At 41.5% G+C, this 26,688-nt stretch overlaps 1 protein-coding gene across 2 annotated transcripts in view; it reads right to left on the bottom strand.

Moving 5' to 3' along the window:
* The window catches only part of HS6ST1 (heparan sulfate 6-O-sulfotransferase 1), a 196,906-nt gene that overhangs the window by 3,336 nt on the left and 166,882 nt on the right, over window positions 1-26,688 (bottom strand). Inside the window, exon 2 of one of the 2 annotated variants that reach the window (XM_053389598.1) lies at window positions 25,721-25,771. The exons of the other annotated variant lie outside the window; for it this stretch is intronic. Coding sequence (XP_053245573.1) covers window positions 25,721-25,771 — 51 coding nt within the window. The remainder of the gene's footprint in view (window positions 1-25,720; window positions 25,772-26,688) is intronic. 2 annotated transcript variants of the gene reach the window in all.

The raw sequence follows: 26,688 nt of genomic DNA, 5'->3' as shown, positions 1-26,688 counted from the left end.
AGCAGGTAAGTTTTCCACCTGCCAACAGTTCCAATGTGACTTTTCTTTCATGGGCAATGCCCACTGCTGCACAAGGCAGCCATTTCATTTAAAAGTGCACCAAAGACACTGGCAAAGAAATTAAACTGCAAACAATGGTATGTCCTTACTTCTTAATACCATATTGGCCCGAATATAAGCCACACCCGAATATAAGCTGCACCTTTAAAATTGGAGGGGGAAAAGAAAAAAGAGGAAAAAAATACTGAAATATAAGCTGCTCCATTCCTCGCTGCTCCTGGCTGCATACTGGGCTGGGGGATGGGGGGGAGCCGCACTGCGTTGCCCGCGGCCTTTCCCTTTCCTCTCTCTCTCCCTTCCTGGCCTTGGGGGAGAGGATGGGGGACTACACATGGGGTGGCTGCCGCTTTGCTGTGCTCCTGGCACAGTATGCCCCACGCTCCTGGTTGCATTCCATAAGGTTGCGAAGCCACACTTCAACTTTTCATGGTCGGAATTTGGAGGAAAAGTGAGGCTTATATTCAGGCCAATACGGTAATTCACGAGGGTCTTGAATGCATTGTTCCCCCTGCCCCCCTGCTGAAGTCACACTGACAGAAATTTAATTTCATTTAATGGGCATTGGAGGAAGTCTAGAGTGCATGTCTTTCAACTTCTGCTTTTGTAAGCAGAGCAAATAGGAATGTCTGCTATTCAGGCTCTCACCAAGCTAAAGATGTCACACTGTCTAATAAGTAACCACAGAGGGTGGGTGGAGGGGGAGGTCCAACTTCCCATGTGTTTCTTTCTCTTCTCATTCCATTTAATAGCAGCCCATAATAATGATTCATCTTCTCTGACCAGGATGCAGCTATGATTTAAATTATCAGTGCTAAGAAACCCCTAACAGGCAGGGATAAAATATGACAACGGAAGGCACCGGAAAGTGATGACTGATGCCAGATGTTCCAGAGAGCGGGAGTGAGCGACAGATTCTAAACATTATAGCCTTTTAGTTTTAAAAAGGGTGAACTCTGGTGGATGTATCTGTCTTTAGACTAGAAGTTCCAAATATAATTTTAAGTCGTCCCCTCCTCACCCTGGCTCTTCCAAGAGGCAGTATTTTATTATTACTGCAGTCCTGCCTAGAACTAGGGTTTTCCGCCGTGAAAGGTGACCACCTGGCAGTGGATGATGATTACAATCGCACAAGAATCCAAATCCTGTGTCAAGAAACCCCAGATGGATGCTAAGTAAAATATAAATCCCATACACCTATCAAATATGTGGAAATTCATTGCTTCTAAACTAGTTTGCATGACTTGCTCTGAACCAGATATGGAACTTCTGGCAGTGATCAATACATGGTGCAGGATGGGATTTGGGATTCCCGGAAAGGGAAACACAACCATGTGTTCTAAAAGAACCAGGCAGCCACTGCAGGGCACAGAGACTCTGGTCCTAGCTTTGTATTGACATTACCTGAGCATGTTTCCTCACCCTTGCACAGGGCTTCCACTGATGGGGTTTGTTATGTGATCTACTGCCGAGTAGAAATGTACAGGATTGTACTATTTCTATATTGTATGCTAATCCTTCCTATTCCATAGCTGTGGTTGTATTGGCAGGGCTGGTCTCTGCCCTTCATGGTTCTGATCTTTCAGATGTGACCACTGAACCGGCTCCCCGTATCTTGGGACATGACGAGGACATGAACTGGTTATTTAGGATGTTTTCAGCACCAGGTTAATAATAATAATAATAAATTTATACCCCACCCATCTGGCTGGGTTTCCCCAGCCACTCTGGGCGGCTTCCAGCAAGGTTAAGACATCCTTGTTTGCTCAGCCATGTTAAAAGGGCTACGTTTGGTTTTTCTCTTTTAGTTTTTATTATTTTATAGCATGTGCTTTGATTATAATGCATTTGATGTTATTACAGGACACTGCCCTGGATCCCTTTTGGATGAAGGGTGTTTTAGATCATTATTTTCTTAATGGACAAAAAGGACAACAGAGGTTTCCTCTCACACAACAACTTTCATGTAGGAATAACACAGGAACATCGAAAACTGTCTTCTATCAAGTCAAACCACTGGTCCATCTAGCTCAGCCCTGTCAATCCTGGATGGCAGTGACTCTCCAGTGTTTCAGACGGAGGACATTTTCAGTCGTACCTGGAGATGCTGGAGAATGAACCAGGGACATTTTGCCTGCAAAGCAGGTTATCTACCACTGAGCTATGGCTCTCTACACATCCTCTTTTGGTGGCCTGCAACCATAGCCTAATGAGGCTCCATCTTGTGAAACGTTTCCACTTTAGTCCCTCATAGTTGTCAAGAGAAACTGGGACGGAAAGGGAAGCCGCATTAGGGAATTGTCAAACTCCTACCTCTATAAAACTCAAGCTTTATTTAAACAAATATTAACAGTGTGGTAGAATATATATATTTCTCAGGAAAAAGACAGTCCTCTATGCCAAGCTCAACTTTGCCTGTATCGCAAGCTATAGGGCATTGCTTTAATCCAGAGTGTTTATCCTTGGTGCTAACAGCCCGTGATAAAATGCAGCAGGGCTTATCTGGTCTAGACTTTTGCAAAAATATACCTGGGCTTTGAGTACCTAGAGAGTAAGCTTTCTTGTGTCAGCCTTTCTCTCACCAAAAGAAGAACTCTTGCTGCTTTGCCTAATTCATTTTTTAGCTTCATGGAAGCAATTAAGCAAATTATTGTGCTCCTATCGATCCCTTCTCCAAGGTTATCCCTGCATCAAACACAGTGCCATTTAATGAGCCATTCACACAGGAGGTCACCAATCTGTTACAGAAAAGAAACAGAGGATTCTCTCTTGCTTCCAGAGTTGCCACTTAGGCAGTCGGCCATTCTAATGGCTCTGAAATTTGTACTTGTTTACTTAGAATATTTTCATCACTATGTTCTCAGGGTAGATGGCAACCATATAAACATCCATAAAACATAAGCATACATTAAAATCTTAACAGTAATTTGGAGTAATAACCATATGAATAAAATGGCAACCTCCAAACCAGCCGTGTGAGTTATATTTCCTGCATAAGGCTAACTAACCAAACTAATACCAAACGAAAGCCTGTGCACATAAGTGACTTTTCAGTTGATACGGAAATGAATAAATTGACACTGCCAACTGCATATTTGTTACTGTCAGGACTCCTACAACACAATACCTACCCTTACAGGTGTGTGGGGGGTTCAAACCCACATTTCCCATTTTCCATTACGTGGTTCTTTCCCATAAGCTACCTTGCAGCCCACTGTGCCATCTCCTTTAACATTTTTGGAGTAAGTGTGTCTTTGTCTTGGTACAACAGGCCCACCTGCCCTTCTCCTGGTCATATGGTCCTAACCTTGCTGTACTTTTTAGTTAGTTTAAATGTACAGCATGAAATAAAGTGCTTATTTCCCTCACACAGACCAGTATCCTGTGTGCCTATTATGGTATAAAGGACTCATAGCCTGTAAAAAACCATGGTTAAAATGTACAGCAAGATTAGGACCATATGACCAGGCCATGCCAAGCATTGGGAGATGATTCATCTTTACCAGTCTAACTTGGGCCAATTAACCCATATTTCGTGTCTGGCTGAACAAACAGCAAAGGACTCACCTTATGCTTGCAAAAATGATGTGGGGATGCACAATAGCTAGGAAGAAACAAGCAGTAACTTACTCCCAAGTAGATGGGCACTGACATGATAAATTACCATATGGGAGGAACCTAAGGAACACTTTTACTGGTTCAAGCCATGAGTGCAATGTAGTTACAGTGGTACCTCGGGTTACAAACACCTCAGGTTACAAACATTTCGGGTTACAGACTCTGCTAACTCAGAAGTAGTACCTCAGGTTAAGAACTTTACCTCAGGATGAGAACAGAAATTGTGTGGCGGCAGTGCAAGGCCCCTTTAGCTAAAGTGGTACCTCAGGTTAAGAATGGTTTCAGGTTAAGAACGGAACAAATTAAGTTCGTAACCAGAGGTACCACTATATAGGTCAAAAGGGTACTCTGACCTGACACACTTATCTAATAATAATAATAATTCGCTTTATCTTGCCTAAGGCAGCCCAAAGCAAACTACAGCCAGCAAGGAATGTACTGGGACCGGCAAGGAGTGTACTGTGAATGCATTGAGAAAGGGGAAGGATGGAATTTCTTTTGGCCGCATAAAATTGTTGACTGAAAGTGCCTGTTTCACAAGTCAGAGCTCTTAATTCATTGTGCTCTTGCTTCTGTGTTAAAGGAATTTATTTGATAACTATGTAATGGACTTCCCTGTAAAGGAAAAATCTGAAAAAGCTACTTCCCTAGAAGTCTTTTACCATTTGACGCCACACGATTCGATTTCCACTTCTCATCTTCCATCCTTACATAACATGCCCTCTCTGTTTGAATGTAATTTAATATGTGTATAATGATTGGTAGAAAATAGGCTTAATTTTCCTCAACCTGTTTCCTCTCATATGGCACTTATTATAGCTCTTCCTGTTCCCCTGCATGAACAAAATAAAGCTCTCAGACTTCCGAATGTCACCAGCGAAAAGAAAACACACACACACACACACACACATACACACACACACACACACTTCCCTATATATGTACATGCGTATGCAAAATAATGGTTGCAGTACAAATTAACAAAAGCCTCTTTTCTTAGGCTATTAAAGGGGGCTGGGGGCGGGGAGGAGTAGCAAAACAAACTGTTATGTTTTTCATGTTTCCAGCAGTCATGGCTTTGTGCATATCAAGTGAATGTGTGCTTTGCTAGCTGCATTTATTATAAAAGACCTTTTAAAAAAAAGCCAAACAAAAAACCCTTGATGGATGGTACCCTTGGGAAGTTAAAAAGATGAATTGTTTATGATGTGAAATGCTGAGCAGCTTCATGAACACACTCCTCCGCTCGCAGGTCATAACTCACTGAATGCTTTCGGTGGCCCTGTCACATGCTATATACTGATCCAGCAGATAACACTGATCCAGTAGCTGTTTGCATGGAGAACAGGTCAAAAGACCAGGACTGTAAAAGGAAAGTGAGCAGAAATACAATATGGAGGGAGTATAATTAATATTTCAGCAGTGTCATCCAAATAATCAATAATAAATAAATCAGGCAACATTGGACAACAACAGTTGGTTGCTATACTTTAAATAAGCCACACAAACACCATTTTCAAAGAACAGCTATTTGGTGCCCTTCAAGCCTGTCTGCGGTTAATTGAAAACTCCAGTAATTAAATCTATGTTTGTTATTATTTTGGTAAATATCTGTGCCAAATGAAGGAACTACTGGGGTTAAGTTTGGAGCATTCAAAATACCAGGTGGTCTAATCAAAGCTATGATTTTATCTCTCTCGCCGCCAGTGGAGATGTAACAGGAAAACATGGGCGACAGGAATGAATTGTGGGGAGACTCAAGTTTTGCTTGTCAGAGGAAGAGTCTGGAAGCATCTACTTCAGGTTTTACAATAACCACAGTTCCCTGTATTATTTGAAGTAGGAGACTGTGGTTTGTATAAATACTAGTCATTTACTTTAATTAGTGCACACACCAGAACCACAAACCTGCAGAAGCTTATGCCACAATAATTTCGTAGTGTTGAGGCCCAAAATACTGTACCGTTTTTGTTGCAACAGACTAACATGGCTACCCCTCTGGAATGTTATAATTAAATTTAATTTGACTGTTATCCGATTGTTCTGCTTCTCTGATTAGTTGGATCCAAGCGAAGCAAGTGCCAGATTGAATAAAAGACAAGGAAGGCAAAACTAAATATAAATGAGAAAAAGGCCACTTCTGGGACATAAATGAGAGCCTGTGTGGTGCAGTGGTTGGAGCATGGGTAGCCAACATGGTGTTCTTCATGTGTTGTTTGAGTACAACTCTCAGCCAGCATGGCCAATGGTCAACAACTGAAAGGCACAATGTTGGCTATTCATGGGCTAGACTAGAGCATCAGTCCTGGCCTGGTGAAGCCTGGGATTCCACTCAGTCATGGACGTTATTGTGTGACCTTGGCAGCCCATTATCTATCAGCTGATCCCAACACCTTGTCTGATAGGGGAACATGGAGAGGGGAACGTGTCCTCTGCGTGGTGCCCTGAACTCATTGAAAAAAGGGCAACATAAAGATACAGTTGTGGGTACCAAGAGCATAAAGACCTTAAAGCAGATTGATGGAAGTAGTATGGCTTGCATGGAATGCAGGCAGAATGCCAAATCTCAGGCCATCTCCCTGCTCTGTTTTGACCTCCCTGGGTGGTCTTGGGTATCACACTTTCTTTTACACTCACTTTCCCATCTGTTAAATTGGGAATATTAGTGATTAATGTTTCACCGAGGGCTGCTGTGAGGATGAGTCAGACAGATACGGTAAAGCACTTATTATTTAATTACTAGTATTCGGTTGTGGAAAATCCTAGTGCTGTAATATCAGAGAAAAAGAAAACACATTTGTGTAGAATTAAAATATTCTATACCAAAATAAAACAAAGAGTGGGGGTGGATTGATTTGCCAGATGGTGCTGTAAATCACGCTCTGTTTGCTTCCGATCTTCCCTCTTACCGGCTAGGATAGATTCTTGAATGATTTACTATAAAGCGACTCAAACAATAGTCATCTGTAAGTCTGGAGCAAAACACACCAGTTAACACAGCTGTTGCAGTGGTTTAAGAAGGGGGCATTGAACTGATCACTGCCACGGCACAACTTCCATACATTTACACACTAGACTATGCAGAAGCCTTTGGAACTGAAATGAAAATGAAACTGTACCTAACAACTACATTTATTCTCTTTGAGAAGCTGACGTGTAGCAGGTGGACACATCTAGGCTTGCGGGGGGGGGAGACTATCTCCAGCAGCAGAGAGGAACCTTACAATTCTGGGGGTGGGGGGGAACCCAGAAATCAAAGGAGAAAAATGTGAAGCGATGTTCTCTGCACTTTATGTGGCACACAAAGCTCTTGCTGTGAATGACACCTCTAGAAACTGCCAAAAGTCAAGTGGTTTTGCAAACAGGGGAGGGAAACATCTTACAGAGATGGTCAAAATGGTGGCGAAAACTTGGTCTTAGAAGTGCAATGGGAACATGGCTTGAAATATGAGATTGCTCTCCAGAAGGCAAGCGGCTTGGAAATGCACTGCCGATTGAACATGGCAAAACTATTCATTATTCTAGTAGAATAACCAAGACCACTGCTTTCTGAAAATGCAGCTAGAGACTTTATGAGCCTCATTAATCATTTTTCACAAACTGCTGATCTGGAAACAGCAGGGCAATTCGTGGTTTCAACTTCATTTGCCTGAAAAGACCATAGCACATTTTCTCCGGAAATTAAGGTTTTCCTCCTGTTTTGAAGAGGAGTGCACAATTGCCATAGTACTATGCTGCACAAAGCACCATGCTAACTTGTATCAATGGTCTGGTCTAGACATATGTAATGGCTAGCCAAATAACCTGCAGTGGCTTCTTAAATAACAAAAGCAATTATTGCAGTGTAGAAATAATCACACCCAAAGACTTATCTCAGACATCCTGTAATGTGATGGCAAAATTGTTTAGCTGACCGGATTTAAGCACTCAGAAGCCATCAAGCTGAATCAGATAAGAGATCCATCCAGCCCTTTGTTCCTGTACATTTATTTCCAACTTTAGGACCACTGGTATGGTAGAAAAGGGACCTAAGAAAGAACTGGACCAATGGAGTTTAGCAGCAGGCTAGAGCTCTCCATTACAGACATTTTGAACCACTGTGCACATTGCCTTAATCAAACCACAAAGGACTGTACTTTCTGTTCAGCTGCCTAAGTATATTACATACGGGTTTCTCTCCTTTCTTACTTACTTTACATAGTGAACAGGAGATGCAGACCAGGTGGCTGGTACCAAGACAAGCTAGAGGAAAGGCTGGGAATGCATGGTGACCTTATCTACCTGCCCTCCAATATGTACCTGGCTAAAGGAATAGTTTCTTCTGTTTCTTTTCATTATAGGAGTGAATATTAAGCACTATTGGGGGGGGGAAATGGAGCAGCATGTTTTCTTTACTTTCTGGGTGTGACAAAAGTAATTTGCTGAGGCCAGGAAAATTTTTTTTTCACAAGGAGCCCTCTTCTTTCAGATAAACAGATTTGTAAGAAATTGTAAATGTCTTTTCGTCTAGAAGTTTATGGCCCTATCTAGTGTTTTGGCCTTGCATGTTCCAAGCTTCGATGTCAAAAGCTATCAGGGCTGAATTCCTTTATCCTCAGCTTTCACTGTTGCAATCTGCAAAGGCTCCTCTGACCTACTGTGCATGATTAAGCAACAGAATTATATTTTATACTCCCCTCTTCCTAAAATTCACATTCGTTTTCATCAGAACTCACGTCCTCCTGCCCTTTCCCTTCATTTTTTTGTATTTTGTAATCAGCCCACTTTCACAGATGACAGTCCCTTCCTTTTCATTTCTTTCGCCATCATCAGCTTCTCCCTTTAAAAAGCACCAAAAAACAACTAAATCTTCTGCATTACTGTTTCCTAGGTTAACTCCTGTGCCCTTTTAGAAGATGGACATTTAAGAATAACAGCATGCTGGCAAATGTACATGCATGCACACTATGCATTTGCTTTTGTTTTCCCCCTGATACTCTTGACTGACATGGACATGTGGCCATTATTCTGCACTGAACAGTTCAGCATGCCCAAGGAGAACAACTGGAATTATTTCTTCGCACCACCCCTTGTTCTTTCCCAGCACATGGCCAGCTAGCTAACTCTGGAAAAACGCTGTGCCTTGATCCGTTTGGATTGATTCTTAGAAACCAAATCACAAACAGGCCTGAAATATAGTTTAATATTTTGCACATATTAGGTGTAGCCTATTGTTTAAAAAGGAGTTGGGTAGTCTGATAGGAAGTTCGCTTAGCTTGACTACAGTTGCATTATTGAGTGTTTCTAAATCCTGCATTCCTAAATTGCTTTTGCAATTCTGAAAAACAATAATTACATTTGGGAACTGAAACCCTGTAGGAAAAGAGAGCACAATGGAATATTTTAAATGTAAATGGAAAAGTCATTTTTCTGTTTCATTACTAAAGTGTAATTATCATGCCTGAAACGTGATAAAACATGCCTACTAACCCTGATGTGTATGTTCTACCTCTACTGTCGGAGTCATTATGCTTCTGAATACCAGTATCTGGAAATCACAAGGGAGTGTTGTTGCACTCAGGCCCTGGCTTTTGGGTTTCCGTAGGAATCTGCTTGGCCACTGTGAGAAGAACATGCTGGACTAGATGGGCCACTGGTCTGATCCAGCAGGCCCTTCTTAGGTTCTTAGGAGAGTGAGGAAATCACAAAGTTATTTTCTCTTGTCAGTTTCACAAAGTGAACTATCAGTGTGCCTCGCATGCGGTCACACTTGAGATGCCATTGTGTGCTGTGTGCATGAACACACCTTCAAAAGAGATCAGCCATGTGAAATTGACACGATCAAATAATTTTGCAATGACAAAAGGTTCATATTGGCTTTAGTTCCCTTGCAACAAAATACAATGATTTATTTATGCAAACAAACAAACCCACCACCATTGTACAAGAGATACATCAATGTAGTATAAAACAACAGTCACTTGGTTACGATGCTGCCGTTTTATACATACATACATACATACATACATACATACATATTCTAGTTAATGCAGCAGCCCGTGTCCTTGGCGTTCTGTGAAGACTCATACACGACAAGAAGTTTTCATGTGAAAAACCCGTTAACAATCAAAGAGTCATAGGAATAAAGTAATATCAAACAAAGTGAGACTGACAGACAGACAGACAGACAGACAGACAGACAGACAGACAGACACACACACACACACACACACACACACACACACACAAAAAACCACCACTCTGAAATGCCCACTGTAGATGATAATATAGCAGTAGTTGCAGCCAGAGCAAAGGATGCTTCAAATGTCTGGCAATTCTGGGGTGCAAAAAATCCACTAGATGGCACTTTGTTACTTTGAAAATCTATCAGATGAGAAGAAACAGCCTGCGAACATATTGCAGTCTTTTCTTTTTTTATAAAACCCCCACAATAATACTGTAGCATTTCATATTATTACAACACATTTACTCTGGTTCCCATGGGGTTTCCTATGTGTCTTACATATTAAGGTCACAAGTGGAAGCGAGCATAACTGTGGGGGAAGGGGGAGGGACAATTGTGAGTGCCTGCATTTGCTGTGCTGGTCTCAGCTGCAGGAGGCTAGTGAGCTGACAAGGATCTACGAGCAGAACCAACTGGCGCCAGGACACATCTGGGTACCAAGTGCATGCTTTGCCAGGAAAGCTGGGCACACCAAGCCAAACAAGAACATCCTTGGCGTATTATGGAACCTCCCTTCTGCTGCGCAGAATTCACAGGACGTGCCACCGGTTTCCGTGTTATATTAATGGTTGCAGCTTTGTACAACATAGTCACTGCTTGCTAAAAAAAGGCAGGGTGCGCCAAGGTTTCTCTGACACGAATGCCAAAATCTAGCATTTTAAATGTGCTCGAAGAATGCACACAGATAGGCCAAGCAGAACAATTTCTGGAGCTTCACCAAAAGTATTTGAAATGGAAGAGAGAGAGAAAAATCTAGCAACAAAACTGAGGTACTTTTGTGGCTTCCACAGTTTGAGCCAATGGGGTGCTGGGAATGATACTGCCTGCCAAATGTAGGGACCCCCCAATTCCTGGCCACTGCTTGGTGGTAGCATGTTCAGAATCCCAACACAACTTTGGTTGTGCACTTGGTTCAGAAGAACTCCTTTAATTTTGAGTGAGCATAATAAAGTCTCTTTGCAGCTCGCTTTAAGTACGCTGCACTCGGCCTACAACAGGAAAGATTCCCTTTGTTTCCTCAAGGGTTCCAATAGTTCTTTTACTCTGTAGTGAGTGGAAGACAAGAGTGAGAAGGGAAAATTCCAGAGAGAAGTGGAGGAAGTGCTTTTTCCAGCTGTATGCATGGCCGGTGCAGCGTAGTGGTTAGAGCACTGGACTAGAAGTTGGGAGAGCAGGCTTCAAACCCCCATTCAGCTATGAAACTCATGGGGTGACCTTGAGCCAGTCGCCAGCTCTTAGCCTAACCTACCTCACAGGGTTGTTGTGAAGATAAATGAGGAGAACCATGCATGCCATCCTGAGCTTCTTGGAGGAAATGTGAACTATAAATATATTCAAGCAAGTAACTTAGCCTTTTCAAGCATTCTTAATTTTAATTTGTGGAGTGGGAGGAGGGCCACATGCACTGGCTCTGCCCCTCCAACCCCAACCTGCCACAATGAGCAGAAAACACTGAAGGGGAAATGGAAGCGTGTTTGACTGAATGTACCTACAAGCTCTCCCCTGATTGTGCATAGGGTTCCTGATTGCACGGTGGACCTTCCTTTGTCAGGGTGAGGTGGCTGGGGGTTGTTGCACACCCCTCCACGTCCCTTTCCACAGATACAATTAAAGAGCACCTGGATAAGGCTTTGGTCTTCCCCATATGAAAAAGGCCGCTAAATCATGCAGGCTTCTCATTGCAATGTTATCAAAAGCACAATAGACTACGATCCTTTTATGCTCTATGTAAACACAAATAACCTGCAAGCATTTGGAATAATTAAAAAAGGGAGAAACCTGGGACCAACGCCACCCCACCCTACAGCAGCGGCCTCTGCTATGGTGCACTGTTTGTGTTGAACATTAGGCCATAATTGATTATCTACATTCCTCCCCTCCCCTCTGCAAAAGGACACAAGATTCCAGTTAATGCCTCTTCCTGATCTTCCTTAGAATATTCATGTGGCTGACCATTCCTAACATAGCATCTTCCATGTACTCTTCTCTGTGAGGGTAACTCTGAAAGAACTTGTACTGAGGCAGACGCTGCAGAGGAGGAGTAGCCTATGGTGAACGGTTGCAATTATAAAAGTGGTTTTCTAGCCCTGGTGTGAAATGTTGATCTTCAAATAAGGGGCCCTATATCTGCAGAGTTATTGAGTTACAGCATATTGATCTCTCCTGTAAAGGATTCCCCCCCCCCCCAGGTTAAAGCTTCTGAAAGATAAAGAGTAGGGTTGTTCATATCACGTCCTTTTACTAGTACAGTGGTACCTCAGGTTAAGAACTTAATTAGTTCTGGAGGTCCGTTTTTAACCTGAAACTGTTCTTAACCTGAAGCACCACTTTAGCTAATGGGGCCTCCCGCTGCCGCCACCGCGGAATTTTTGTTCTCATCCTGAAGCAAAGTTCTTAACCTGAGGTAATATTTCTGGGTTAGCAGAAGTCTGTAACCTGAAGCGTATGTAACCCGACGTACCACTGAACCATCAGCTATTCTACCATTCACACTACAAATATTAAGTCTGTGCAGACAGGCAGACAACTGGAGATGGTAAATACTTTCCCATTTCTAAGGGTAAGTGTGGGTTAGTTGAGACAGCATCAAGTGTTGGACCAGTGTTGATGCGAGTTCAAATCCCTGCTCATCAATGAAGTTTACTGAGACCACTTCCTAGAGCCAATTACTATCTTTCAGTCTAATTACCTTTGCCAAGAGAGTGGGGACTAGCAACCTTCTGGTCCATCACTTGTGCTTATTCTCCCTAGGAGCTCTGTTCTGGACTTGACCCCAGGCCTCAAGATGTGGTGGGGTGAGTTTAGTAATGCCATGGGTCATCCCCCCCTTTCCCTTGTGTCATGGCAGTTGACTAATGAGGTACCTGGCAAGTCTCTGCATTGGCCCTGACCTCCAGCTACTTAAAGAAAGGTCAACATCCTGCATATGCCTATGGGGGGACCTCCAACATATTGTGATCTGGGGCCTGGGAAGATTACATTAGGCCCACCACTTTGGCAATGCAGCAACCATCACTGTCTTCCTTCCTTGGGTTCTGGCCTCCTGACTTGTGCCATGGTCACAGCGGTGCCCGGCTTACAGGCCGGAGTTGGGCAATTTCATTGCAGGTGGAGGAAAGGCTGGCCCTGATCCACAGCTCTTGCATGTGGATGCCATCCAAGGGTCTTGCTCCTGAACAACCTTGCAAGGCTGTTTTGAGCCTGAAATGGGATGGTTACCACAGTTGCTTCCACTGAGCTCTTTGTAGGGAATAACTGGACACAAATAACAACAGTTTAAAATCCACATTGATTAACACAACAAACTTGTTGTGTAATGGATCTTCCTTTTGATTCAATTACATTTCTGCTGCATGAAAATACATAGTGGGAAAACTTTGGATTGAACCGCCCTTTGCTAACACTTTTATCTTCTGTCCCTGAGAAAAAGGGGCTGGCATGCCCCTGGCTAGTCAGAAAGTGCTGCCATAAAAATAAATAAATGTGTGACGATACGCAGAAACTGAAAAACACTAAATATCTCCCAATCAATGCTAGGATGGTCACAAGCATCTCAATGCACTATATACTCCCAAAGGAATAGATGAGAAGCAGGTGTTGTTTCCTCTTCATATGGGTCTGAATGCCACCCTGAGGAGCACTAAGATTTGGATGGCTCAGAGGTCACTCCACTCTTACAACCTTCTTCTGCACAACACCTGAGGCTCTACCATCATCCCAGGCCTCTGGGGATGTCTCCACTGTAGCTTCTTTATCTCCACAGCCACACAGGAGCATGTGAATGTAGAATCAGCTATGAGTCCTTCAAGGATTGCCCACTCTCCAAGGGGGATGGAGCCAATGGGAAGAAAAGGCCTACCAGTCAGCCTAAGCTATCAGATTGCTCTGATTCTTTGCTGAGACAACAGTTTCCACAGCAGGGCCCAGTGGAGCTGCCCAGGGTCCTGATCTGCTTGGCTTGGAACAGGCTCTGGTAATTGTTATTAGCTGTTCCACCAGAACAGAATAACAGGTGGGATATGGAATATGGAAATCATATTCAAGGAACCAAACCAGCCAATAGGCAGAGAAGGGATAGCCCATGATAAATAGGGCCTCATGAGGACAGTGCTTTAGCAGCAACATTTAAAAAAATCAAAATCAAACATATAATCTAGATTTAAAAATTTAAACAACTACTGACTGCAATTACATTTACAATTAAAAGATCTACCAGAAATATACTTAAATTCATTAACTTAGTCCGAATTTGCTACCTCAGGAGACCAGCTGTTCCCTGAATACGGGGCAGCAATATACAAACTACATCTTGCTCTCGTTTGATCTAAATCTTTTGGAAGTTTCAGTGATTTGGCTGTTAACATCTCTTAGGTGATAATTAGCCTCCAGGGGCTGCGAACAATGATTGGGAGAGTAAATGCAGAGTGGAAATGTTAAGCAGTGGAGTGTTTTGCTTTGCTTTTTGTTAGTTCTACAGATTAGGAGGAAGGAACAGTGGAATAGACAGAACCAATTCCAAACAGAAACCCAGTTTTGCCTCACTGTGTTGGCAGTTGCAAATAACAAGAAGCAACCCAGCTGGATGTAAACTCTTTAGGCTTTGTAACACTGGGTTCATCTCAGGCATTGATTGCTTGAATGGTGCCAGTCCAATGGCTGTGCTTTGTAATCTGCAGTTTGCTTCGGGCTCTGACCAATACTATGGCAGAATTGAAGGAATCGATTGATTCATTCATAAACCATAGTCTGGAAAGGTAGGCTTTCATTGAATGTAAGTAAAGCTGTCTTTTGTGAAAGGGTATTCAACACTGAGGAGTGCTGTTTTGAAGAAACTCAGCCAGATCGCCGGGGTTTAAATAATAATAAATTATTATTATTATTATTATTATTATTATTATTATTATTATTATTATCAACACTAAAAGATTTGCCAACATTATTTAGTCAAGAGGGTCAGCTATCTCCATTAAGCATGCAAAAAAAAAATTGCTTACACTGATATCCTTTTATAACCAGCTAAAATCTTTAATCGTTTGACATCTATAACAAATAGCAGCTGATTTCTAGAATGTCTTTTTGGAGCCTTTGTAGACTTCATACTTGCCTCTTTGTAATACATTCATTCATTCCCCCCCCTCTCTCTCTCATACAAATTGTTCCATTTCTGAAGCCAAATGCATTTGGGCTTGACTTTTACATCAGTGGAAAACCTGCTGCCAATACAGCATACAGAGGTTTGATAGCAAGGGTAGCATACAAAAGTAATCAGTTAAACCCAATTACATATCGGGTCTTATGAAAAAACGAGACTGTCACATTTGTCTCATGGAACTCATGACACTAGAAGAAGAAAGTGGTGGGGGGATGAGTAAATCATCTTCTACTTGGAAAAGCTGCTCATGACCTTTATGACCCTAGTCCGTCTATTCAGAGTGCTGAGCTGTTACTCAGAAAGGCACTGCAGCACACCTGTGTTTATAACTGAGCTGGTATGAGAGGCAACAGGAAGGTGGGCGGGGGCTGGTATCTAAAGATACTTTTGAACCACCCAGGTGTTTACCAGGAAGAAGATGGGCAAGCTTTCCTGATATGGAATACCCTGTCAGAGAGCCTTTAGTAGCAAATAATATTGAATTAAGCAATACAGTATTCAGCTTAAGACTTTGCAACTGGATATTCTATTTTGCTTTTGACTCAAATATGCCTTGAGCAGAACTCACCCTTCTTCAAGATTTATCCAAGATAGGAGTTAATGAGATAATAGGAAGATGGACTACGCATGACAACACTCTCCCATGGAAGGATAAACATTTGTTAAATGAGAATACTCCTAATATGCACAGTGGGATACTTAAACCAAGAGCAAAACCTCCAAGTTATTCTGCTACTCTATTAATTTCCTTTCAATGAAGTCAAGGGACTATCTCCCTTTCTACCTGATTGAAATAACTTGAGCATAAATACCAAAATGCCTATTTATTGATGGGTCTCCCACTCAATTATCCTTTGAAGTAGATCTTCTTCGTATGTTTATGGAGATGCTTATTTCCCCAGTTCCTCTGTTCTAGACAGACCCTTGTTCCCCAAGTATGTTGTTAAAATGTTTTTTGTTAGAGAAGGCTGCATAAATCCATTTATTTCATGTCGGTGATTGACAATGACAGTGATGGTGGTGTGGGAAACCCTGCAGGAAACATTGGTCAAACGCAAACAGAGCTTCCCAAGGTCCATGGGGTCCCATAAAGGAATTTTTGTGTAAGTCAGCTACTTCTTTGACACTGATCTTTTGCTTCAGAGACTTTCTTTCTTTGTTGGAAGAAGATGTGAGAATCTTTTAAATGTAATTTTACTGGAGGATAAGAGCTAATTTTGGGAGCTGAAGTGCCACCCCCCCGGACCCGGGAGTGATCCGCGAGAGAGCCTGTTGATGAGGTATTGAAGAGTTTGACAGCTGTCAAATTAGCTGTCAAGACGGAAAAAGAGAGCTTTGTTTCTGTTGTCTCTGCTGGTTATATTTGTTACAATTTGGTTATAATTTGTTGAAAACAAGGAAGAATTGATACAAACTAACTTGACTTTTGGATTTGAACTGGAAGGAATTTTAAGTAACCAAAATCCCTCTAGAGGGGGTTTTGGGACATTACAAGAATGGCTGAAGGAGGGAAAATACATGCTAAATTGGACAGAGTTTTTGTTCTCTTGGGAAAGTTACAAGGCCAAATTGATGTTTTGGCTACAAATGTTGCAACTCTGGATTTAACAGTAAATAAACTCATTGAATTTGATAAGGACTTGACTCAGGAAGTCCATGCAGCTGGACAAGAAGAGAAACTTGAGAACTTTGAGAGTGTGGAGAAAGAGATATATGTTGTTCCTGAGGAAAAGGAAGGAGGAGCTGTAATGCTGCAGATGACAAAGGAGAGCCAGAGGCCTGACATGATGGCTACAAAGGAAAATAAGAACTTGATGTTGAAAATCTGGTTTGAATTGGAGATTGAAGAACGGAGAGATCTCCTTATGTGGAGATCTGAAGATCCAAGGATTACAAATCTGATTAAGGTGGAAGTTGGAGCTTTGGGGACATTTGGACTTGAAAGGAGTAAGAAACAAGATTCGGGCTCCACTTTTAAGTATGGAGGTCTGGCTGGAAGAAACATGGATCCCATTGGGCTAGAGCTTCTCCGAGATCTGGTGTTTAATATTAAGGACTATCAAAAAAACCGGCAGAGAGGAATTGAGAGAGAATTAAGAGCCTCGGACGTGAGATCTCCAGGCTGATAGTAGATTAAGACTGATGGACATTTGTTGGGGATTGAAACCGGGAAAGTGGGGGGTGGAGTTTGGGGATCCAAAGGGTGCATAATTACAATCTGTTTTTGCTTTTATTCTGTTTTGCTATTCGTATGAAAATTGGGGAAGTCGTGGAAGGGAATTTGGGTCGACTTTAGAAAGAGGTTTTAAGAATGAGTATTGATATATAAATATTGATGTTTATAAGGTAAAATTGGTTTTTTTTTTTAATGAACTAAATAGAAAAAGGTCAAAAATTGGGGATAAGAATTTGTTGAACTAACAATTTGAATTGGAATATAAGAAGGGGAGGTGTGGGGAGGTCAGGGAAATATGTTATAGAAAAATAAGGATTGTAAACTTTATGTGTTTTAAACTTTTTTTGTTTTTTGTTTTTTGATTTTTTAATGTATTAAAGTGGAAAATTTCAATAAATATCTTATTAAAAAAAGAGAGAGAATCTTTTAAATGCCCCCTCTGCCTTTTTAGATCGGTTGCTCCCCATTGCTGTATGATTTTATAAGAGAAGGGTTTCCTAAACATGAGAGACATTTCTACTTTTTATTTATTTATTATGTTAAATGAACTAAGAGAATTATAAAACAAATCGCTGCTGAATATAGTCCTACAAAGATCAGCCCTTTAAGTCACTACTGAATTTCATTCCGATTGGCTCTACCTGTTCGGGACTTTGAAGAAGCAAAATCAGACAACGTGTGGGTGGGGGAAAGAGAGGAAAGAGCCAAACAGGGCAGGTTGAAAAGGAAGATGAAAGCACTTGCTAAGATATTTTCAAGCAGGAAAACTAGAGGGCAGAAGCTCAGGGAGCGCCCACTTCAATAAGAAATGAATTCTGAGCAAAAAGATAACGCACATAACTGCATATGTGGTTAACAAGTCAATATATTTATGTTGCATATTAGTCTCCTGTGTGATATTTGCATGTTTAAATTTATTTGATTTATAAGCATTGCATTTTTACACTGCAATTAGTAGTTATCTATGACTGATACTGGAAGTCAACAAACAGGTTGACAAATAAGCATTGCAAGGAAGAAATGTGTTTGATGTATAAGTATTTATGACAGTGCTTTGATGCATACACTGTGCAAACTACAGAAAATTATGTACCCCCACCTATAATATCTGAGACTATAAACTTTGTTCCACAGGAGACTGAAGTGTGGAACAAACTTTACACTTTGCAAGTCTTATGACTAATAATTTAAAATGGCTGCTGACCAAGGTTTAAGCTCTCTCAAGATGCTTCTTACAATTGCTTCCCTCCATGCACCTCATCATGGGACACTTTGGTGCAAATCAGACATAGGACTTGGGTATATAGCTGGTTCCCTCTTTGTTTTCCACTATCATTGCATCTCCTTCCCCTGTTCTCTGTATTCCTTTTTTATTCCAACTCTTAAAGCAATATTAACTAATGCAGCCTCATCCTTTTTATTGATAGCTTGCTCTTTTATCTTATCCTTCCTTCAAAGAGCTCAGGACAGCATTCATCTCCATCACCCCCAATTTTCTCCATACAGTCTTGTGAAATGGGTTACACTGAGAATGACTGTATGAAGGATGGTGATTTTGAACTCTCTTCATCCCAATGAGATTTCACTGATCCAAATATCTCCTATTTTATTTAATTTATTAAATTTGTACACTTCCCTTCATCCAAAGAAAACAGGGTGGTTCAAAATATAAAAAATACAAAATGAGAACACAAAATAATGCATTGCTCCTGCTGCAGAAATCACAAAGGTGATTTCTCCAATAGCGCAAATAGTATCTTGGAGGCAATTTAGATAGAAAAAAAAATGATATCCTTCATCATCACTGCTCAGATCAGATTTGGAGCTCCCCAAAGGCTACTTACAGGTAAAACCAAGATCACTGGGGGACCAGATGAAAGATCTTCCATATCTTGCCTCTTTTGGGGCTTTACAACTACTTCCATATCTTGCCTCTTTTGGGCCTTTACAACTACTTGGTACTTTACAACTACTGTTTGAATGGTCTGGCATCCAAGAAAGCTCACTATTCTGGGCCATTGCTCTTAATGGTTTTGTCACTGTTGCCAAATTCAGGATAAGCTGTGTAAGATAAGCAACTGTTCACAGAAATATTCATAGATCAGCCTTGTTCTTTAAACTAGGTATTTCAAACGTAGGCTCTGTTTTGGTTGCTTCCTGTTTCAACCCTGCTTCCATTAAGATATGCCCTAGGAATTTTATCTCGTAACACTGTATTTTGTAACACTGCATTTTCTATTATTTAGTTCCAGGTTCCTCTCTTGGTACAAGTCTAGAACTTGCTCTAGCTTCTTGTTTTTTCTTATTCTCTGGCTTTTCCCCACTGACAGCAAACCTCATTTTCAAATCTCTACTGGTGTTCCCCAGAAATGTACTGTTAAGAGAATACTCTGGTACCAGAAGTACAATGCCTGCGTCTCCTTCATGTGACTGGAAGGAATGTCATTTTGAAAGAACAAACAGGTTATTCCCTCTCATCCATGTCCTGGAACAAAGAGGCAATGCATCATTACAGAGCTATTATCCTCCATTAGATTAGCTAAAAATGACAGATTGGGCTCCTATACTTTAGCAGTAGACAAAAGAACACTGCCTCATAGTCAGCACACATTTACTCAGATGGTGGCTACTCACCCCAAGACAAGCATACAACGTCTGCTTCCATTAACAGAATATCATGCTGGCATGAAGAGAACTCTCAATGTTTATTGTAAAAATGTAATCAAGCTTTTTGTTTCAATCCAAATGAAGTCAACAAAGATTCCTTCTCAACTGTAGCAGAGATAACCGCAGAAAAGCAGTATTTTCTTTAAGTGAACCACTGGAATGGTATAATTTATTTTGCTTGAGAAGAGAATTAGAAAAGGTAGCCAACTCTCCTCCAAGCACCAAAAGCTAAGGACCGGGTAGGGAATTGTATATAAGAGTTACTAATTCAAACGGTTTTTTACTGTGTGGTCCCTGATCTTCAGCCCTAAAGCTGACAGTGATGAGAAAATATTGTTTCCTAGGAGTAGAAAATTGGCTGCTTTTCAACTTGCAAACTGTCTCTGAGAAATGCACGACCCCAGTAAGGGCCTTAATATCATGTTCACACACAACCAGGCCAAATCAGAAATACTTAAGCATTTCTTACGTTTCTATCTCCTCCAACCTCTATGGAGCTCAGAGCTGCATACACAGTCCCCTATCTCATTTATCCTCAGAGCAGCTCTGTGGAGTAAGTCAGGTAAGTTATAGTGATGGAGTGAGGATACGAGCCAAGGTTTCCCTGTTCTAAATCAGATATCTCTATCCAGTACAATTACAGTGGATCTCATAAGATTTAGCTATATAGAGAGCAAATGAGTTCCCTTTCTAGACAAAATTTAATGCATGTCATAGAGATGAGTTAGAAAAGTTGGTCTTTGCAAGAGTCCTACACTCAGAGCAGGGAAATTCTTTTTTGGAGGCTCAGTTTTAACTTGAGGGCATAAGAATACCAGGAAGGGTCCTATTAATGATTCACACAGAGAAAGCTCCAAGCCTGAATGTTCAAACAGAGCCTAAGGCATACCAATTCAAAGGAAGGGTCTATTCGTCTTCTTTCTTTCACCACTAGGTTGCCATGATACCTTGGAGACCAGTCATCACACCTGATGGATGTTAGTTTTACAAAGCATGTTCCATTTTACACCTGAGTGAACCTGCAGCATTTCACTAACTACTTCCACCTTGCTGAGATTTTTCAGGATGCTGAGTGCCAAATATCCACATTTCATCTTTGACAACCAACAAGTTCCCTCTTAATATTTATATATTTTTAAAGATCGCGCCATAGAAAGAGACCTTGATCTTCCAAAACCTACATATGAAACGCTTTAAACAAGAAATCAAAATCTAAACAACAGATGAGATAGCCAAAAACAGACTCTTGAAGAAGAGGGGGGGACGACCTGAATTAACATTAAGTAAACATTTCTTTAAGTCTCATCATCATCAGCAGCAGCTTTAAGGTAAAGTGACTTGTTGGTGTAGGGCATTTTTTGAGTTGTTGTCATAGAGGTATAAGTGGAAACATGACACTGAAATTGATCCTTATAGTAGATTCCTTTCAGGACAAGAAGAATAGGCAACCATGTGCTCATAGACTGTTCCAGGAGCTAAATTTCCCCCAGTTCCTGTTTGTGGGATCTTTTCAGAATATGGATGACCAACTCTGAAGGGATGTTTTTTTTACTTGTTTTTGCTCCAAGAAAATTATTCCAAAAACTGCCATGGAGGTAAATGTGGCTATGTGGGGAACTATTTGGGGCACAGGTACTTCTATCCAGGTCCCACTGAAATGAACAGGAATGGCCAAGAACACTACTGTGAGAGCTTACAAATGAAAATTCCTGCCAGGAAAACTTCCAATTGGATTTCCCCCTTAATTTTTAAAGAACATGATTTCAAGAAGGAAGCTGAAAGTCTGCTTGTGATAAGATATATTGTGCCAGCCAATCAAATAGTGCTTTGAGCGAGGAATGAGGAGGCCTGCAGATCTGGGACTCTCCCATTCTCTATGAATAGAATCATTTAGAAGCTGCAACAACCTTCCCATTTTAATTCCATAGAACAGTGTGGAAAAAAGCCTCCATTAATGGATCAGGGCTTGCATGAGGATAAACACATAATGTATAAAACTTACCAGATACTGACATAAACAGGGGGCCATGGATGGGAGCATGAAGAGAGGGCCTGAACAAATTCCATGAAGTGCAAGAGATGACTATGGCAGGCAGAGGCAAACTTAGCCCTCCAGATGTGTTTGGGACTACAACTCCCATCATCCCTGACCACTGGTCCTGTTAGGTAGGGATGATAGGAGTTGTAGTCCCAAAACATCTGGAGGGCCGAGTTTGCCTATGCCTGGACTATGGGGACTATAGAAGTGGTTTATGATGTTGCTTAAAATCTAAATATTATCCTACTGCATACATTACTGAACTTTTAATATAATATTTTATTAGGCTTCATATTGTTCTGCTGAACATACTACACTGGTTTGCTGACATCACTGCTTTGGTTTGTTGACATCCCTACATTATCTGGTTGACCTCGGCATGGCAGCTGGCATTGTATTTTACATCTCAGTGAACTGGGTTTTTTTTTTGCTGAAAATTGTATGAAAGAAACAGCTAGCAGAGGGACATCTTTAAGTGAGAACTATTTAACATGATTAACTTCAGTTTGTGTTCCTTTTATATGCTTTTTGCTATTTTAAAATTGAGTCTTGTGAATTTACCTCTGTGGTCTGAATTCTTGAGACAAAGGCCTGTGTCAGTACTTAGACCTTGCAAATGCAATGTATGGGCTCTCTCCCCATCCCTCCCACCATATTTTGCAGATATTTTGCTGGTTTCAAATACAAATTGATTGAAACCCAACTCATACTCTATAGCATGTGTTTACTTTGCTGGGATAGCTCAGTAGAGCATGTGACTCTTAATCTCAGGGTTGTGGGTTTGTGCTCCTTGTTGGGCAAAATATTTCTGCAGTGCAGGGGGTTGGACTAGATGACTCTTGTGGTCATTTCCCACTCTACAATTCTATGATTTTATGAAGCAAGGAAGCTTTAGCCTATAGACTAGAACATGTGTTGCTTCTGTTAAGGCGGTGCTATCTGTTGCTGTGAGAAATACAAACTTGGAAGGGACATGGCTACCCCTAATGGACATTGCTTGTGACAAAATTGATGATGAGCAATCAGAGCCACCTTCACCTTAAGAAGGCATTAACACCAACATTTTTGGTGTTAATCGACAGCAAAGCTACCCCTTGCTTTGCACTATGCCACAGCAATCCCCTGCCCCGGCACCATTTATGAACCTTTTCTTGTTCTCTTTGTCCTTTGAAGGCTTTGTGCTTTGTCTTTCCCTTGCTGGAGTGCAGATCTAGCCTGTTTTCCTCACACAGCAAGATTCCATCCCCTCCGTGTTGATTGAGTTTTGCATTACTGCCTGAATTGGGATGTGGGGGACTCTCATGCAAAGCATAGCATGCGTCTGGGGCACAGTCTGGATGATCCCTTATTATCTCCACTTCCTTTTGTCTTTTCAGTGACAGCCATATTCCCCTGGCACTGGCAGCAACAATGCACTCAAAGAAGAGTGAAACAGAAGAGCCAGCATGATTGAAATCATCATGGGGAAAGTGGCAGACACCCATTAAGGCCAATGAATTCTAATCCTACTACTTCCAACTGTGATCATCATGATGCCTTCAACTGGGAAAGGTACCGTTTATTACTTCTCAAATTCAATAGCAGTTTTTGCCGAGTGGCTTCTAGGGCATTAAGCTCTTGAATGAAACGAAAAAGCCTATTTCCGGTTCCAACGCAGAGCATCAACATTTCTAATAAAAATCGTGTGTACTGAAATCTAGCTGCATCAGACCAGGCAGCCAAGAATCCGGTATGGGCCACATAACAAATGAGACCACATCATAAAAAGAAGCAATGGGCAGGCTTGGGGTTCATTGTTAAAATTCACATCTGGTGTGCAGGGAAAGAGGTATCTACAAATTGAAGCCACCAGGACTCTCCTGCTGAGGAGGTACCTGCAGGTTTCTCTCATGATCAGTGGTCCCACATTAAGTGACGCCGCCCCTGTTGCATTTAGTCTTCCTTCCTCCTCCTTCAGAGAAGGCCACTTCAAACATGGCACAGGAGGATTGTTCATTTTAGCATGAAAATAGCATTAGACACAGTGGTACAAGAAAGCAAAGACAGTCTTCAGACTGAAAGCATACAATGTACATCCATCTCCAGAGGCCTTTTGCAGCTGGAGAAGGAAATACAGTCCTTGCCTTGAAACCCTGCTTTTACCATAGGACCAGAAACAGAGTTCTCCAAGATGCTGCTTTTGTGTAACTGAACAATTTCTCTCTCTCTCTCTTAGGCTGGCTTTGCAAAAAGGGAATTGCCTTTCCTAACTGTGCATACATCACTTTTCTTATACAGCTGGAATCCCTTAGGAGTATAAAACTAACAAGGGCATCCTGGGATGAAGAGGTGACTTTACTAGCATGATAAATTATTATCGGTAATGGGGCAGAAGATTGCATGGAGTCAGTAATCAGGTTTGTGGGCTTTCACCTCTAGATGTTGAGTAGGTGAAGTGAAAATCTTTCCCTTCCCACAGCTATTAAGCACATTAAAGCTAGATGGATATTGGCTTATGCTTTTCAACAATGGGATCCCACCTTGTTGCTGCGTAAAACTAAGTAAGAAAGTTCCCTCTGGTTCACAGGCTATTAAAATATCAAGTTGCAACTGTAAAAATAAAGAACACCTCATAGGACTGTTAAGAAATGTTTCATGTCTAGATCACTGGTTTAAATTAAGACCAGATCAGTATCTTCAGAACATAATCACCAGCTGTTAAATGCTGATGCTTTATGGGCTTTTAATGGAATTTTGTTATATTGCTGCTGTATGTTGCTGTATGCGAAAGCCACCTTGCAAAGGTATATTATACCCTGAAAGTTGGGGTAAAAATATGTGAAAACAATTTTTTTTTTAAAAAAAAAGCAGGAGCCTTGGCTCAACTCAAATCTACAGCGAAGTGGCATTCTCCCTAAAGAAGCCAAAAAGTATGCATCAGACCTGGGGAGAACTGAAATACATTGGTTAAGCACACTGGGGAAACTTGTAGAGAGCTGGCAATGCTGTATTTATTCAGAAACTGATGAGCAACCAGAATTCCAGTCAAATAGCTTGCAAAGAGATGCAAGTTGAAGTCAGGCTTCTGCAATGAGAATAATTAATTACCCAACCACAGAATTCTTCAAGGCCACAGTAAAAGGTTAGCTCCTAGATCACTGAAAATTAGCTGCATGGCCAGAAAGTTTAATTGTTGGCATCCAGTGTTAGAAACTGAGATATGAAAGCTAGAAGCTAAATGGCACCTTAAACCTAGGTTATGGGCGCAATAACTGAATGTCTAGGCGTACTTTTTTAATAACAAGAACACAAAGCTGAAAATGAATGAACTGCAGCTAAAATATTATGTTCATTTTTCTCGCTGTCTAGTCTTTCCCTTGCCCACCCCCCTAGTATTCTTAAAAGGGTCTCTTCTCCAGTCTTCAGAGAGTAGCTGTAAGTGTGGAGGCAGAAAATGGTCCTCCTTTCCTTCCACTCCGCAGTTTTAACCTGAAATCTTAGGCGCAGAACTGATCCCAGAGCTCAGAAACTGCTTGCGCTAATGAAATTCCCTGTCGCAACACTGTTGGCATTAGTGTACAGGGGTTTGGGGCAACCAACTGGCTCACCAACCCAAATACATGACCCCACACCCCTTTGGTCTGTCAGTACAACTGCTGCTGATTAAATTCTATAGAAATCACCATAGATAACCAGATTGACAATATATTGTACTCCTATAAGTGATACTTAACAACACGGAAACTGGAGCTGATACAGCCAGGAACCTCACCAAAATGTTGGAGAGGCAGAACCTCCACAGGCACATACCTCCACATGTGGTGAGAATGCCCCAAAATCCAACCCTTCTGGATAGCGGTCCTATAAGAGATATGCAAAATAACTAAAGAGGTATTAGAACTCACCTCAGAACTGGCCCTACTGAGCAACTTCCAAGATCATAATGACCACTCACACTATAAAGAGCTTATAACCTACCTACTCTCAGCAGCAGGAAGCCTCATAGCTAGACATTGGAAAGACCTGTCAGGAGTGAACATGGACCAGTGGTACTGAATGGTATGGGAAACAGCCTTACTAGAAAAGCTAACCAATAAACTGAAACTGACACTGGGATAAATAGAAGAGGACGCTTTCACCTCAGTATGGCTCCCATTTATCACATACACAGCCCAACAAGACAACAACTAGAACCCGCTGACAACATATGAAGCGATCTGGCTTATGTGACCCAACAAGCCCCCCCTCACAAATGCAAACAAGTCTCACTGCAGCCAACCACACCCAACCAACTACACCCTGCCCCCCCAATCCCTCTTACTGCCAAGGAAATGTAACAAGCGAATATAAAGAGAACCTACCCAGTTGATGCTGACACAAAACTCCACATGTACACCATACAAAATAATATAAATCCTACCACCCCACCCCTCCTCTCCCCCACTCTTCCCCTCCCGACCTTATACTGTACTGAACACTAATGTCTTATAAGAAATGTAACTGATCTGTAGAAAATACTTTACAACCTGAAAAAGAGACAATGCACGTACCTTTATTAAAGAAAACCTTTAATAAAAATTACAAAGAAAGGAAAGAAGGAAGGAAGGGAGAGAGGAAGGAAGGAAGGACAGTAGATTGTACTGTACTCTGTGCATTGAAGCTTCTGAGACCAATTTTGTCTGTGAACATTCCAAAAGCGTATGGCAGCTTATCACTGTCCAAATTCTGTGAAGGAAGGGAAACTTGTCATTTTGGCTAGGATTAAGCTTCACCCAAGT

This window comes from Podarcis raffonei, chromosome 5 (genome assembly GCF_027172205.1).
Source record: "Podarcis raffonei isolate rPodRaf1 chromosome 5, rPodRaf1.pri, whole genome shotgun sequence".
Lineage (NCBI taxonomy): Eukaryota > Metazoa > Chordata > Lepidosauria > Squamata > Lacertidae > Podarcis > Podarcis raffonei.
The sequence above is the reverse complement of the archived record's forward strand: the minus strand, read 5'-3'. Positions and strand labels throughout refer to the sequence as shown.